This window comes from Plutella xylostella, chromosome 19 (assembly GCF_932276165.1).
Source record: "Plutella xylostella chromosome 19, ilPluXylo3.1, whole genome shotgun sequence".
Lineage (NCBI taxonomy): Eukaryota > Metazoa > Arthropoda > Insecta > Lepidoptera > Plutellidae > Plutella > Plutella xylostella.
In genome coordinates, this window is record NC_063999.1 from 7,806,351 (window position 1) to 7,824,214 (window position 17,864).

The 17,864-nt window shown below is 34.0% G+C and overlaps 1 protein-coding gene across 1 annotated transcript; it reads left to right on the forward strand.

Moving 5' to 3' along the window:
* The first annotated feature begins 7,816 nt into the window (after positions 1-7,816).
* LOC125489960 lies at positions 7,817-11,686 on the forward strand. Its single transcript, XM_048627702.1, has 3 exons — positions 7,817-10,308; positions 10,564-10,671; positions 11,287-11,686. Coding segments are annotated over exons 1-3 (495 nt in total). The 5' UTR covers positions 7,817-10,306; the 3' UTR covers positions 11,672-11,686.
* Positions 11,687-17,864: the final 6,178 nt, after the last annotated feature.

A 17,864-nucleotide genomic window follows, 5' to 3' on the forward strand; every position in this document is an offset into this window, starting at 1 on the left:
TAATAATACATCCATCTGCTCTGTATGTTTTCTTAATGATAATAATAGTAATAAAAAGTAATATAATAGAATAGTGTAATATAATGTAAGTACTTACATAATATTAACTTCCATCAATCTTTTAACAGCTATTGGATTGTCTATAAACTAAAATCAAACCACACAGGTAACCAATCCGATTAACTCGTCAAACTATCGTAACCATATCGTTAATATCCATAAATTATGTAAAATAAGTAAGAATATCTAAGGTTACCGCCAAAATCAATATCTTACCCATATAACTGACTCATAAATCTCATAATAATCATAATAAAGTTATACAGGGTGTTGCAAAATTGGTATACTAAGCCGAAACCTACATGTGCAGCTTGGTATATCTAAGCCCGAAACTGAAATCAGAATTTGGAAATTCGCGAAAAAAAATAATTATTTTCCTTGGTAAAAAGTCACGTGACCAACATAAAGTTTCTATGGAAAATTTTTTTTTTTTTTCGCGAATTTTCAAATTCTGATTTCAGTTTCAGGCTTAGATATACTATGCTGCACATGTAGGTTTCGGCTTAGTATACCCTTTTTGCAACACCCTGTATAGTAGATAGGTATATCGGATGTAAGACGGTTAACCGGATGATATTCAAATGTAGAATAAGTGTAACGCATAATTTGCATGTGTATGGTTTCCGTGACCCACTCAATCATACCTAATGGTAGGTATTTGGATCATCGAAATCACCAATTACGCACACCTAAAGATATTCTTAAAATCGTATCTATTGCTTTTTAGCACGATTAACTACAAATCTTGGTGCCTTGCTGTGCGTGATGTAGATATTTGTATTTTCAATGAAGATTGCTATGATGACGGAACACTGCGCCGGAAGTTAACAAAAATAATGGTTTTAGAGAAGCATTTACCTACCTACAAAATTATTATGGCCGATTGATTCAAATTGCTGTAAAATTTAAGTATGTTTCAATGTTACGATATATGTGCAGTAAATAGTTATATTTATTGTAATATTTATGTTATCTATATACCTAATTACCGAAAAACAAAAGCTCAATCTTCTTTATCTTAAACAGCCACGTCCAATAGGAGACTAGTTTAAGGCTTGCAGGTGATCTTAAAAACTAAACCACCAGCTTCTAGATCAGTCCAGACCTACTTTAAGAACCTGTATCCAGATCTAGAACTCGTCGCCGGAACCAGCAGCACTCATGCTGGCCATAACGGTCCGTGCAGAAAAAACTATAAAATTATCTATGGTTACTGATGCAGATTGATCGGTTCATTGAGTCTGCGTTGGCGGGAAAAGTGGTGTTATTAAATTACCTTGGCAAATTGCTCTGCAGCTTTGCTTAGAGTTAAATGATTGGTGTGATGATGCGTTAGTTAATCTTAATCGGCATGTTGAGTTGTAGGCAAATGTTATGATCTAACAACTAAGTAGGTACCTACCTACGTAATTATAATACCTTCGAAGTTTTGGCAATTTAGTTTTTTTATGTTAGGTAATTCTACTGAACTCACCCTTCATCATCACCCCGGCAGTCCTCGGAATAAGCATATCAATAAAAATCACTAATTACTGTTGCCACCATTCATCACTCACTACACTAACAACTCAGTGGGTACAGTACAGTACAAGTCCAGTATGCCTAACTGCGGTACAGTCAACGATATAATTCACTTAGTTTCCCCGCGTAACTAGAAAGCGGTGCTTTCTTTGCGCCTCAGTGCTGACTACTGAGTGAAGATTTGGAGTCGGTGGCCGAAGGAATCTGGAGGGGACGCAACTGCTCAGTGAAAACATTGTCTTTCATTAATGAGATATTGATTGGGCCGAAATTGCTCGCGCTTTGGGTAGGTGCCGAGAGTTTCTTGTACAGTAGCAGTGGAATAAGTATGTTTGGATTTTGTTGGCACTTGCAGGGTTTTGTTCTGACGTTAGAAGGAATTCAGTTAACGAAATATGATGAAATGGCCGTTGAATATTGAAAGCACGTGAGACAAATATTGTCGAAGTCTCTGTCCTGTGTCCATACTACGTTACAATATATGATTTTCTATTTACAGAAATGTACAAATGTGCATACATACATGTTAATGCAAATGATTGAAATTTACTATTGACTGAAAATAACAATTAAATGTCTTCAAAAAAGTTTTCATCATAAACAAACAATAACTCTCGCAATACCTATAAAGGAATATAATATTCTATTCTATTCTCTCTCTACAGTTTTTTGCGGGATTGGCGTCAGGTGGTCGACAGCAGACACGTGTGGAATAAACATGGGGAGGCCTTTGCCCAGCAGTGGGACACTGTATTGGCTACTTTAAAAAAAAATCTATTTTCTGTGGGGGTGTATTTAAGTACCTGCACCTGGCTCTCTCGAGTGGAACCTTTGTGCATATCCCCAAGGTCTAAACTGCCTTCCTAAGCTTGGACCATTTCCCACCACGCTGGTCCACTGCGGGTTGGTGGGTTCACATATCTAGATGTGCTAAATCTAGATATGCATGTTTTCCTTCACCGTAAGAGCGATGGTATACATTGTACTTAAGTTAAAAGAACTCATTGGTACATGTCAGCACCGGGATTTGAACCCGCATCTCTTGCGTGAGAAGCGAGCGCTCACCCGACAGAGCTCCACCACCACCGCGACTGGAATATAATATAATTAGAGTGTAATTATTAATGTATCGTACTAAATATGCTTTGTTGAGCCATTTTATATCGTAAAATTCATTTATATATGGTTTAAAATAATCTCTATGTACTTATAGTTGTTGTATAAAGTAAGTATTACTATTATACAAATACGTATTCATAAATATACACTTAACATACCTTGGGATGTAAAATACGTATGAAAGTGATTTAAATTACATTGCGTGTCGCACACGCAGTGGTTGGTGCAGCCGCGTAATTTAACTGTCAATCTAAACATAGAATAAGTAGTAGAGAGGTAGATTCAGAGGTGTTCCACTTCACTTGCACTTCAAAACGTACTTCAATCAAGAATTGCGAATAATGGGAAGACTAATCGCTAGATGTTGCGTCCGTTCGGCGGATAATCTATGTAGTTACAGTGCCACAAAGTTATCTGTTCCGGTGAGAGCGAACTAAATTGATCCATATCTCATTATTTACTAATGAATTATATATTAATATAGATTAGATGGGTTAATTAAAACCACAAGAGCGAATTACCACTAGTGGCAAACTTAAAATCTTATAGAATGAAGAAATCACATTTACGTGAGCTGTCACCGGAACAGATAAGTTTGTGGCACTCATGGAAGTAATAATACAACAGGAATGCGCACTCACCAAAATGATTCAAACAAAAATAGACCTAACGAATTCGCCCTAAGATTTATATTTGAAGTGACAGAGGCCGCGAGCCGATAGAGAGGGTTACCACAGAGCCCTTCCTCTCTTTCTAACAATTGCCAGGATTTAGTTGTGTAAACTTTAGTAGATTTTGTACGAAGAGAGCTATGCAAAAAAATATTAAATTAACTCATAGACTACTGTAATCATATCATTTTCAAAAACAAATTTATAATAAATCATTATAAACATGTAATTTTAATGAAATATTTGGTATTTGTATGAATAATAATTTCATAAAAAATATTGGTAGTTTTTCTAAATACTTTACGACAAGACCGAAGTTGTCAAGATGACGGATGACGTTTATACTGTTGTGACAGACGTTATGGTTAGGGTGACCATTTATTCGTACTTTTGAATCACTTTCCATTAATTAGGACCTGTTTCATTCAACTTTTTGTTTTATTTTATACCTAAGTATAATTAGGTATTATTGTGGCTGTTATCTTATAAGGCTTGTAAAGACTTACCCCCTTATTCATAGAAAAGTTACAAGACGTTTTAACTAATAAACTGTTTTGTCCCTCTCTGTCGAAGAACAAATTGTTCTTTGTCGGAGAGGGACAAAACAGTTTATTAGTTAAAACGTTTTGTAACTTCTCTATGAATAAGGGGGTTATGATATAGACATTATATATATATGAGTATTATAAGATCATTTATCAAGCTTAAAACCGGCGGAAGCACTTAGGTTGAGATATCAATATTACATTGCAGTTTGCGCTGCAACAACACATCTATACAAATTTTACCTTCACCCCATTTGTTTACTCAATTGTCATATCACCAAGATACATTCGTACCTACATTGCAATCGAATTATTCGAATAATAGGTGACTTTGAGACCATCGACACCTATTCATGACATGATAGATTAGAAGTGATGTCTCATGAATTAGGGTTCCGCTCATCTGGCATAATCTTTATTGACCAAAACTCATTTCGCATAACTCGTATAGTCGTTTGCAATAGAATCCAACAATCATGTAAACAAATATGGCGGACTGACATTGACAGCGTATTGTTTATGCCCATAGTGATGTCATAGTGTTCTAATTAGATTAAATATATAAGCCATAGACTATAAAATAAAACTGATTATATATAAAAAAGTGTTTATTAAAACAAATTTAAATCTTCGTCTTCGTCATCATCACTATCAGAAGTGTCGCCGGTGACCGTAATTATAAATGGAACCACTGTGTCATCGCTTGCCGTGTCTAAAATGCCGTCGACCTTTTTCATTTCTTCCTCTTCCTTTTTTCGTTTTGGTTAATTATATTAAGCTCTTGAAATTTTTTTTTTATTGTATTCAAATAATATTAAATTAAAAATAAAAGATAACTTCAGATTACGAACAACACTAACTTTTCAATGACTTATAGAGTTCGATTAGTAAAAAACTAAGATGACAGCTTGTCAAATACTTCGAAAATTTTTACGTTGCAAATGTTTTAACAAATTTAACTTATAAATACAAGTTAAATCGTGTTGAAGATAATGTGAAAACAATGGTGCGTTCGTTGAAATCAGACTATGTTCATAATTGATCGTCAAATGTATGTGATTACGGAGTAATCGTGACAATTTGGTTTGTTTACATGATTGTTGGATTCTATTGCAAACGACTATATGGTCTAAACTTTTTTGGAACCATCACTTTGCCAAGACTTATGTGGCATAAGGCTCGTTTTGTCTAAAACTCTTTAGGCACAATCTTTAAACACCTAAGTTTCGTTTGCTCAAATTTATGTTCGTCTATACCTATGTATAATCTTGTTTCTCCTAATGTTATCTTAATAAATAATATATTAAGTATGTAGTAAATGTACAAATTGTCGTATTTTTCTCCTACATCACGAAAATCACGATATTGTATGATCAAAAAATCGAAAGTTAAAGACCAATATAATTATTACAAATCCCATGAGATCGAAACCTAAAAATAGGTGCGACGACGAGCAAAGCGAGGAGGAGCGTGTTAGGTGCACATGTCCATCAAAACCGAAGGCGAACCAAACAGCGGAAACAATACAAGGCACCAGTTTGCGCTATGTAGGGAGACGCTCCGTCAAAGTTAAAGCCAAACGAATATTATTACTTTGTATAAACCTATGCCATAGCATTATTAGGCTATTCAAGATTTGGCAATACCATTATTAGGCTAAACAATGTTATGCGAAATAACTTATTACTAAACGAGATTTATGCCATACGATTTTCGGCGTAACGAGACTTTGACCAAACGTTACTATGCAATACAAGATTAGGCAAATAAATCTTATGCCAAAAAAGGTAGAACCCATGAATTACCTAACATTATGGTCACCAAAAATAGAGAGAGATGGAGGGCTCCGTGCTGACTATCTCTGTCGGCTCGTTTTTTTGGTGCAGTGCGCATTCCTGTTGTATTATTACTTCCATGGTGGCACTATAGTAACTTAACACCACAGAACCTTAACACCATAGAATAACAAGTACAATAGTGCTAGTCTCGTTATTCTATGTTAACACGCACTGTTTGTCACAACGCCTATTGGTGTCGTAGGTCGCAGTGCGGGGATATATCGGTTGTTCCCAGTTGTCCACACTCTTGGTCATCCAATTCGAGTCATCCGATCTCGTTTACAGAGTAGTGCAAAAACATCAAGTCATAAATCCTAAATTTTTCGTCACGTCATCGTCACTGATCTCAATGCAGTCGAACTTCCTATAAATCATAAATGCTTGAAGACAGGAAACCGCAAATCACATCATAGAGCAATTAACTGGTCCATACGGTCATCGGTCCGACCAAAGACCTGTGCATAAGAACCGGAAGGAACTATTGCCTTAGATAAGAAATACTTACCTTACTATTAGGTGCCTGCATAGATACATAATTTTTATGCAATATTGAATTGAATTAGCCTGGCGTAATTGGCTTTGATTTTATGTTATTGGTACTTAATGCATGTTATAACTTATAACTCTTCTAAGTCATAATAATATGATTTAACATAAAGGGAGGTTTACGATTATTATGTAGTACTTATAAAGTTGTATTATACAGGTATTGCAAAACTGGTATAGTAATCCGAAAGACGGTGAATTCGAAGACGAGCGTCTTTTGTTCTACACGTGTGATATATTAGGACTTTTCCATACCCACCGTTAAACGATACACGCGGTATGCTTTAAAGTACCTAATCACTAAATAATCAATTTCCTCACCTCCGGGAATAAGCTTTCACCAAAACGGCCCTTTCTTTTGACAACTCCAATTATACGCAATACAATTTGCAAAAGACCATTTAGGTTTGGCCCTGCATAGCAATATGGTTGCGGCGTCGATGGTAGCATGTCGATAAATAAATTAATATGAGTATTGTGTTGACTTTCATACTCATTTTGATGCGGGCCCGGTCGTCGGTTCATATGGGGCCTTTGCTATGATTTCTCTGCTCCTTTGGAAAGTGAGGAAAGCAGTTCCGGACTTTTGGGCGTCGAATGAAATGGAAAGTTTTTTTTTATGGGCGACGACTTCAGGGATGGACATGTAATTATTTGTGTTACGTACTAGAGTGAATAGCTACCTACTATGTTTATGTATGTTTAATTATTTTAAAAGTACGATACCTACCTACTAATTTGACATGCTAAAAAAATATGTCAGTTCAGGAGAACCATAATAAATTGTAAACATGTGAGAAGAGACGCTGAATGGACGTTATGCCTTCTACAAATTAACGTAGAATGTTGCTCATGTTACATGAGTTATGTAAATGTACCGTTACAAATTGTTACAGCAAGGGGCAAAACATAGCACTTCCTTTTTGTTCAGTGATTCATGTAATTAACTCATTAGATTATTGTTGGGTAAATTTACCTTTTCATAGTTTTTATCTGTGCGTAACGTATACCTCCGCGAATGTTAAGGTGCACCAATTTTGCAAGTGGTGTGATTTATTATCAATTAATAATATTGTTCAAAGCTATTGAACAATATTATTGTAATGATTATAAAACACTTGTTGTACAAAATTATTTTTCCCGACAAAAAGGTAAACTTTATCAACCAAAACATAAGAACTACTATGGTCAAAGAATTCGAAAATACTTAGTGCCTAAAATATTTAACAGTATACCATTGTTAAAAGAAACCAAAAAGTTAAGTAAATTTGTCATAAAGCAAAAATTAAAAACTATTATGTTGGATTTGTTTAAGAAAGAACTGAATGATGTAGGTATATTATGAATTCGAACTGTTTAGATATAATGTAGTCATTAATATGTTGCATAGCTTAACTAAATTATATACTTAAGTAACTATATATTATATGTAATGTCGCGAGTAGTAAATTATTGGGCATTCTACTCCACCGAAATCAGCCAGGCCTCACTCCGTTCGGGGCTCCCTGCGGTCGCCCTCCGCCTGGCTGATTTCGTTGAGTAGAATGCCCAATAATTTATTTTAATAGGTAATATTTTGATTATGCATTTCTACTAATTTGCTCGGGAACTAAACTTCATACTTTAAATAATTTGCCTAAATTTAATTAAACACTGACTTACATGAGTGCTTCCAACTGTGAATTAATTATTAAAGATCACACAAATATAAACTATCTGCACAAATGAATCTAACGAACCAACAAGTTTTTGTTTTACGGTTTAAGTCGTATATATCAGTTTTTGTTAAAATAATCATACAGCGTCAAGATCCGAAGACACTTAGTCCTCGTTTAAATCTAGACTGATCCCGGAATCGCTGAGTTTCCGCATAAGATCTAGCTCCTTAGTCCCGAAAACGCTGAGTTCTCGCTTAAGACTGTGGAACCTGTTTGATTATTTATACATAACTGATACCTCCGGACTAAACCATACTTGGGTTTGGCACGATCCCGGGAGCGCTGAGTTCCCGCGTAAGATCTAGCTTCTAAGTCCCGAAAACGCAGAGTTCTCGCTTAAGACTTAGGAGCCGCCACTCAACTCCGAAGACGCAGAGTCCTCGCTTCAAGTCGAGATATGCTTAACCCCAAAGACCTGCATGTGGTATGAGTCTAAAAACCATAATGAATAAAATGTCTGTTTCAATGTACGTAACGTGATTCGGGGTTCTCAACTTTGGGTATCATTTTGATCGTGATATCACTTTCTAAAACATAGCGTAAGAAATGAACAATCTAAAGAAACTACCGTTTCATAAGAAATGAGTATGATAAAATATCATAATTATATTTACCTAATAGGTACTTGAAGCCCAAATGGTCAGCGAATACGTTTTGAAATTCTTTTATGACAAGTAGGTATCAAGTTATAAACATACTAGTTTGATATAAGTTAGTATGTCTTCAATATAAGTACCTACTTATATCTAAATAGTTTTTTTTTACATAAAATATGTTTTCTATAAAATGCATCTTATTTATTTAACTCAGATTATTTCAAATAAAATGTTACGTACTCCTTACCATGTTTTACCAAGCCTAATAGACCAGGAGCTAACAATATGAATATGTATGAGATATAATATATATTTGAAAACACCGTCGTGGCTGTTTACCTGTGGTGTAGCGGTTAAGATGGTGGTTTTCATTCCTCAGGTTGTTGGTTCAATATAAACTTAAAGTTATAAATAAGTTCATTACACACTACACTACACTACACTACATACATTAAACGTTCCTTTACGAAAAAAGCTTGTGACTCAGCTTAAGGTCTTAATATTGGCGAAATTATACCTAGGTATGTTTAATATTAAAAACTATTGAACTCGCGCCCGGCCTATCAACTTTTCCACGGTTTTGCTTACGCTGCATCACGAGGCAGCGCGGCTGCGGCCAGTTCTTGATATATGATATTATTGTTTGTCCATATTCTATTCATTTATGCGATGGTTTAGTGGTTAATGAATTAGGAAGTACTAGATTCTATTTTAAAATAGGTTCATAAAATAAAATTACTTTCTGTACTTTGGGTGTTAATAAACTTTGTTATTAAAGTAAATTTATATACCTACCTAGATATACATATTTACAGCGAACAAAGTTGAGTTTTTTTAAGTAAGAAACCCATTTATTAACTACCACATAAGTGGTAATAATAACGAATCGCATCATGCACTATTCGTGTTTGTGACATGCGAGTACCTAAGAACGGATCCTAGTATGGTTCTATGTATTCTTATCTGTTAACACTTGTATAACCGTTCTTAGCTATAAGCTATAAGGTCTCATGTTGTACCCATAACAGTCAATATTATTTATTTTAGAAAGAAGTATAACGACCGAATAGCGCACTGGTTAGTAACTCTAATTGTTATGCTGAGGGTTCGGGGTTCGATCCCCGGCCGGGGCAGAACACTTAATTGCACAACTGTTAGAGTTACTAACCAGCGCGCTATTCGGTCGTTTATTTCTTCCTTCATTAAATAATATCAAACACAACACTTCACCTATACAGATGTCAAACGTATAACACCTCTCTTTCCAATTGTGGGTAATGGTTGCACAAATGCATTTCAATAAACGTGTTCCGGTGTTATATTTCATTATTGCAAAATATGTCGGTTTACCTACTCGAAAACATCTATTTTGCAGAGATTGCAATTTTCACACACTGACACACATCTACATTGCACAGTTCACAATGTCATATGACTAACTCAATGAAAACCTAAGTAAGCCTTAAAGTGCAGTGTTAAGGTTGAAAATTTAATATTATTAAGTAAGACTTATTATTTTATATAATACAACCATAATGGTTTTTAAATAATTAATTATTTTTTGGCTGTCCTTTCTTCGCTCAGCCATCACCGTGCCTGTCTGTGCGCTCTGTAAAACCCTTCAGTTTTTCTTCAGTCATTCCTTAAGTGCTGTTCGTGGTTCCTGTGAAAATCTATCAACATCCTGAAACAATGTTAGTATTCGTGAGTACTTTTTTATCTTACAGTTAAGTTTCTTTGTGTGTGCTCCTAAATTAAACTTTAATGTTATAATGAAGTAAATTTCTATTTTAATATGTTGATTTATTATAACACATCAAGTAGTAAATTATCTGTAAAGTATCTCAAGTTAGTTATAAATGAATGATTTAATATAGATAGTTTAATCTCCCAATTATCTAGTGCAGATAATTTGATATGGAAATGCTAAAAATAAATATGTTTTACAGGTCTGACTCAGAATACGAAAGTGTCGTCTCGCTGCCGCACACATCCAAAAGCAAAACTGCCGTCGCGGCCCCGAACAAACGGAAGAATAACTCAGCAGAACCCCAAAGGTATGTACTCATATCCCTATTTTATTATAAAATTAGGTACATGATTCCAAATTTCACTTAATTTAATACCATAACCCTCTATTTTCGCTGTACTGTATAAAAATTTAGTAAGATAATGCATGATGCGATAGCTGTGTGAGCAGCGATGGTTCATGTACCGGGATCGACGCCTATACAGACTGATTAATTTTGGTTGTGAGGTCTTGAGGTCTACATGTTAGTTATAATTGTGTTGTGTGACCATTAAAGTGTTAGTTATTCTCTATATCTACAAAACTCGCCATTTACTGAACATACTTAAGGTCTAAGTCCACTTACACAACTCTTTTCTACCCAACAGAGAAATATAAATTAAAATTATGCATTTTATATTTTTTTAATATACTTTACATTGATTACATAAATAAGTAGACAGCTCGCTTGGTGAGTGGGTACAGAGATGTGTAAGTGGGCTAAGACCTTTATAAATTATATTATTATATTGTGTTACATCAAAAATCACTTTATCCTTTCAATATTTTAACAGTCGTGCCGTTTAATATACCTACACCACTGCTACTTATAAATTTAAACCTATATTTTATGTTTATTTAATTATAAATATATTGTTTACAGGACTAATAAGAAGAAGAAGACCAGTGGCACAAGCAAACTGGACATATTCGGGATTTTGGATGAAGCTGAAAACCTAGCAAGCAGAGCAGCGCCGGACAACTACCCTATATCGTCTAGCTTCGTGTCTCGCGTGGCCAACGGCTCCGTACGAAAGAGCTTAATTAACGACGGTGAATTTTATGTTGAGCTAAAAGTGTACAACACACTTGACGCTAAAACCTCTAAGCCTGAGGAACGGTGGAAAAAAGCCCTGTTCAATCTGAAACTGCTGACTGAGCAGGACGGCGAGCCGTGGCAGGCGCTGCAGAAGTTTGTAAGGGAAGCGCACTCCGTGTTCGGAGACTGCGAACCTGTTTACTATAGCGAAAAAATTCATATTAAGTAAATTCATCAACTTACTACCGTTTTTTAACTATTGAAGTTTTTTAATAAATATTATACTTATTTCATTTAATTTTTATAATTTTTATTTTTTTCATTTTTTAATTAGGTAGGTTTTTCCATTTCCATTTTACTATAGCGATTTTTTTATAAAGTAATTAACTTAACTCAACTGTTGAATATTATTTCATTTAATCAATATAATATTTCAGTCATCGTTTAACCATAAGTATATCGAAAATTCATATTAAGTATTTATCAACTTAACTTAACTTTGAAGTACCTAATTTAAAAATATTACTTATTCCATTTAATTTGAATAATTATTTCCTTTAAATATTTCAGTTAGCTAGGTACCTATTTCCATTTTTTATTTCAAGCCGTTACCCAATAATGCCGTACTGTACCGTTTGTCGTTCATCAATTGATAGGAAAAAATGGATAGGGCATTTACGTAGTACTTTACATAAAAACATCGCTGCGATATCTGTATGCGATGGGGTCGAGATGATCAATTCAGCTTTCAAGTCCCGTATAGCCACATATAGGATTACAGCTACCAGCGAGTTTGAACAAAACTCTGTAGATAACTTTTTTGATTCAATTCGAGCCAAGATAAAGGACCTTTTTGATAAATGTTTACAACTGCATACTTGTATTAAAGTAAATATAGAACTCTTCTCATTGTTTTTAATGTTCAAAAATGATTGTCAGGAAATAAAATCATTTGGAACAAAAAATCAAATTTTATATCTTAATTATGACTTTGATTCGAAGTATTTAAACTTGGTAAATGAAGTTAAGAAAAAAATTGAAGAATTTCAAGAAAGGGATAGTGGTTGGACATTTCTTAGTAACTCGCATCTCGAAATTAATATCAACAAATATCAACCGCTGCGAGGTGCTAGCTATATAAATTTGCCTAAGTTTATAAAAAATAAAAAGGCATGTTTAAATATCGAGAACAATGACCCTTACTGTTTTCTTTGGAGTGTGGTGGCAGCCCTATTTCCCGCTCAGAAACATCCTGAACGAGTATCGTCTTACCCTGATTTTAGAAAAGTTTTCAATATTGAGGGGATGTCTTTTCCAGTAGGATTTTCGGATATAACTATATTCGAAAAAAACAACCCTACCATTGCGGTAGTTGTGTATGGACTGAAAGATGGGAAGACTATTTCAGGCCCCTTGTATAGATCAGAGACATTAACGGGTAAGACCGTAATCCATCTATTATATATTGAGAACGACAAAACATCTCATTATTGTCTTATCAAAAATTTAACTCGTCTAGTGAGAAGTCAAATAACTAAACACCATCAAAAGTTACACATTTGCGAAAGTTGTTTATTATTTTTTTCCACCCCTGAACAAGCTAACACTCACTTATGCAGTGGAATAGCTACCGAAATACCAAAAGAAGGGAGTTTTTTGCAGTTTAAAAACTATGAGCGAAAACAAAACATGCCTTTTGTGATTTATGCCGACTTAGAAACAATGCTAGTCAAATATGAGGGCTGTGAGAATGACCCTAACATCGCTAGTACATCCACGTTGCAACGTCACGTGCCGATAGCGTTTGCGTACCAGATAGTTTGCACACTTGATGACTCATATGATAAGTTTGTTAGTTACCGCGGTGTTGACTGTATTGCAAGGTTTATCGAATGTTTAAATCGTGATGTACGTAAAATTCATAAAGTGTTGAAAAAAACTGTAAGCATGATATTTACGGAAAAAGATCAAAAAGACTTTGAAAGTGCCACTCGATGTTATATCTGTAAAAACTTCTTATTTTTAGATCGTGTTCGTGATCATTGCCATATCACCGGGAAATATCGCGGTGCAGCACATACCCATTGTAATTTACAGTTTAAACAACCTATGTTCGTTCCCGTAGTATTTCATAATTTAGCGGGGTACGACTGCCACTTGTTTATAAAAGAGCTAGCTTTATCACCTGGCCCTGTAAAACTTATACCTAAAACGAAGGAAAACTATATTTCGTTTACGAAATACGTGCCGATATCCCAAGATGAGAGCATTCAAGTTCGTTTTATCGATTCCTTTAAATTTCTGGGGACCAGTTTAGATCAATTGGCGAAATCATTAACGAAAACTCAATTTCATCATTTGAGAAAACATTTTCATGACGATAGTGCATTTGATTTGCTGGTACGTAAAGGTGTTTATCCTTATTGCTATATGTCAAATATGGAACGCTATGAGATTACGTCATTGCCTCCAAAGGAAGATTTTTTCAACTCACTTACGGGTGAAGATATAAGCGATGCCGATTATGAGCATGCGCAAGCGGTATGGTCAAAATTCGCTGTAAAAGATTTGGGTGAATACACTGATCTGTATTTAAAAACTGATGTTTTATTACTTACAGACATATTTGAAAATTTTAGAAAAACCTGTAAAAAGTATTACGAGCTTGATAGCTTATTCTATCTTACTATCAGTGCCCTATCGTTTGACAGCATGCTTCTCAAAACTCAAATAAAACTAGAGCTCCTCACTGATTTAGAGATGATTCGAATGATACAGAGTGGAATCAGAGGTGGTGTGTGTATGTGCTCTAAGCGTTATGCTAAAGCGAATAACAAGTACTTATCCGACTATGACTCATCTGAACCTGATTCATTTATTGTGTACATAGATGCTAATAATTTATACGGATATTGTATGTCGCAGACGTTACCTCTTAGTAATTTTAGATTTCTAACGGAAGAGGAAATTGATAATTTAGATATTTCAAGTATTTCTGATAGTGCAGATACTGGTTTTATTTTGGAAGTAGACCTATTGTATCCTGAAATTTTACACCATGAGCATAATGACCTTCCTTTTTGTCCTGAAAAATGCATTCCACCCGGCGGCCGAAATCATAAACTTGTGCCTAATCTCTATGATAAATATAGATATGTCATCCATTATGTTCACTTGAAGCAGTGTCTAAAGCATGGCTTAAAACTAACCAAGGTTCACAGAGTTATATCCTTTAGACAAAGTGCCTATTTAAAAAAATATATTGATCTTAATACAAAACTACGACAAAAAGCAAAGTCTAAGTTTGAGCAAGACTTTTTTAAACTGTTGAACAACAGTATTTTTGGAAAGACATTAGAAAATACTGAACGACGTACAAACGTGCAGTTAGTGAAAAAATGGAACGATTCTAATAACAAAACCAAACAGGTAACTTGTGCACAAAAACTAATCGCTCGACCAAATTTCCAAACTGTATCAGTACTATCAGACGATTTAGTTGCGATACAAATGAAACCTGAATGCGTACGGTTGGATAAACCAATCTACATTGGTTTCACAGTGTTAGAGTTATCTAAGAGTCATATGTATGACTATTACTACTCTGTAATAAAACCAGTGTATCAAAATAATGTGTCTATCCTTTATTTAGATACGGATTCGTACATACTAATGTTACAGACCAAAAACTTTTATAAAGATTTAAAAAATATATTTTTAGATAATTTTGATACGAGTAACTACGACGCCGACAATCTTCACGGTATACCGTTACAGAATAAAAAAATACCGGGCCTGTTTAAAGATGAAATGGGTGGAAAGATTATATCCGAATTCGTAGGCCTACGATCGAAATTATATTGCATTCGCACTGATGACAGGTCCATAAAAAAGGCAAAAGGAGTAAAGTCGGCTGTAATAAAGAAACTAAATATTTCAGATTACAAAAAATCATTGTTTGAAAAACAAATAATCCGAAGAAAGAATATTTTGTTTCGTTCGATTAAGCATGAAATATTTACTCAGACTGTTAACAAAATTGCTCTGTCGAGCAACGATGATAAGCGTCTATTGCAGCGCGACAACATCTCCACGTTAGCTTGGGGTAATTTGTCCATTATATTAGGGTAACGGCTTGTCTTTATTACTATTGTACATAAATTCGTTAGTTTAAACATTAAGCGCCTTTCATGAATGTATTAGCAATTATTGTACAAAAAATATTTAGCTAAATTAGTTTATTATGATTTACCTATATAATAATATTATGATGGTTATACCTAATTGTATTGATGTACTTTATTTAATATTATATTCCTGACTAAACTTCACTCCACGCTGTAATATTATGGTGTTGTGTATGGTATCGGTAGTTTTTAATTTAGTTAAGTATTGTGTACACACTGTATTTCTGAAATAAATATGAATATTTAATTAATACTTACAAATTTATTTTATTTCATATACCCTACCACTCGTACTTATTTCATAAACAAATATATTTATTTCCACTTGTTCTCATAACTATTTGAGTTTATTCTTACTGACTTATTTTACCTATAATTTCAGCATACAGAAATAAATATTAGGTATTCATGAAACAAGCAACTAAGCAAAAACAGCTTATTGATACAAATTTTATTTAAGTACTTATTTTAAATTCTGTTGGTATGTAGGTCTTAGGTAGGTGGGGGAGGGGAGGTAACGTGCCATGTGCAGTCAAATACGATTTACAGGCGAACTGCGGCGGTTGTTGACATTATAGTTACTACGAAGTTATTTCAAAAATGTCCCTATCGGTATGTACCTACCTACTTATATTTATTGAAATTATTTTATTGCAAGTTTATTTTATATAGGCGTTCCTAATTACATTTTTATTGTTACAGATCCTAGACGACACTCATGACCCCAATGATCCCTATTACTACGCCCAAAATATGTTGGAAGGATTAGATAGTGACGTTGAACTGGTAAGACCAGTTCCACAGCCGCAGAACATTGTGAAAAAACGACTGAAGACCTCAAGGAAAAGAACGGCTAAGGAAATGATGACATCATCCTTTGTAAAATGCAACACGATGCGAAAGGGTAATAGGGTCATTAAGATTGAGGTGTATGATCTCAACGAGTGCCAGGACACAACCAGTGAAAGTGCTGTAGTGAGTTGTCAGTGGGTTTGTGAAGATCCTATGGACGAAATATTGGACTTAACTGAAAATTTAATTAAAAAAATAACAAAAAAAATGTGTGATAATAATTTTTAAAAATAATATTTTAAGTAATTAGGTAGTTCTTAGTTTTTTAATATAAGATATATTTTTAAGTTGTATATTTTTTTAATTTTAAATTTTGTACTTAGTAGTTAATTATCTTGTAAATACCTCAATAAATGTTAATAATTTAAAAATACTCTTTTTTTTGCTCACAATCTTATAGATAAGTATCGGAATGAAACCAATAGGTATTTTAGGTATTTTTTTTATTCATTTCTGTAAATAGTTAACAAATAAAAATATATATTCAGTAGGTAATTACTCATAAAAAATAAAATTATATAATAAAAATAAAAACGGTAAAAATATTCATCGTAATGCGATTTCATTACACAAAGCAAGATATTTTTCAGAATTCAAGTAATTTTTTTCACAATATTTGAAAGAGGTTTATATTCAACAATACAATCGTTAAGTATGAGACAGTATGCAGATGTTTGATCGGGAATCTCTGAGTCACTTTCTAACTCTACACGGACGTCCACGGGACCCGTTTTCAAAGTTTCGTTTTGTCTGCTGCAATTAATCACCACCAAAGGACATAAGTCCTTAAATTCTTTTAAACTCAACAATGGTGCACAACGGTGTCCATAATAAGACTGTTGAAATTTAGCATACAATTCGTATAGTAGTAAGTATTTATCATCAGCAAAATTAATATTGAGGCTTTCGTATGGAAAGTATGTTGAATTAAGAAAAACTTTTACGTCACGTAAATGACAATGATCAAACTGTGACATATCCCCGCTTCCAATGTTCTTTCTATGTGTTTGCAAACCTATTATTATGAACCGGGGTTTTTCTAATTGCGATGAAGTTTTCACTGACCAGGTATGTTTAGTGGTTCTTGGTAACATAGGGTATTCATAGAGATCCCAATTCCTAAACGCTAAGCTTATAGCTCTATCTTTTTCCAAATATCTAAGCAAGTTGACTCTTTCCCGATCTGATACTTTTATATGCGGTACTCTCCATACTATTTTATTTATGCTAATATCTTCTAACACTTCATTGGTATTTAATTTTACAGCATTTAGGTTCGTATTGCTACGTAGTAGTATCAACTCATGCTTACAATTCATTATGATTTTATTGTAATCCTCTGCAAAACCAAGTACTTTATTCAATGGTATACAAACAGAAAAA

Bases quoted from the DNA above. Each gene is read 5' to 3' on its own strand.
- LOC125489960 (XM_048627702.1), top strand. The intron at 10,672-11,286 runs GTATGTACTCAT...TATTGTTTACAG, and splicing joins AACTCAGCAGAACCCCAAAG to GACTAATAAGAAGAAGAAGA.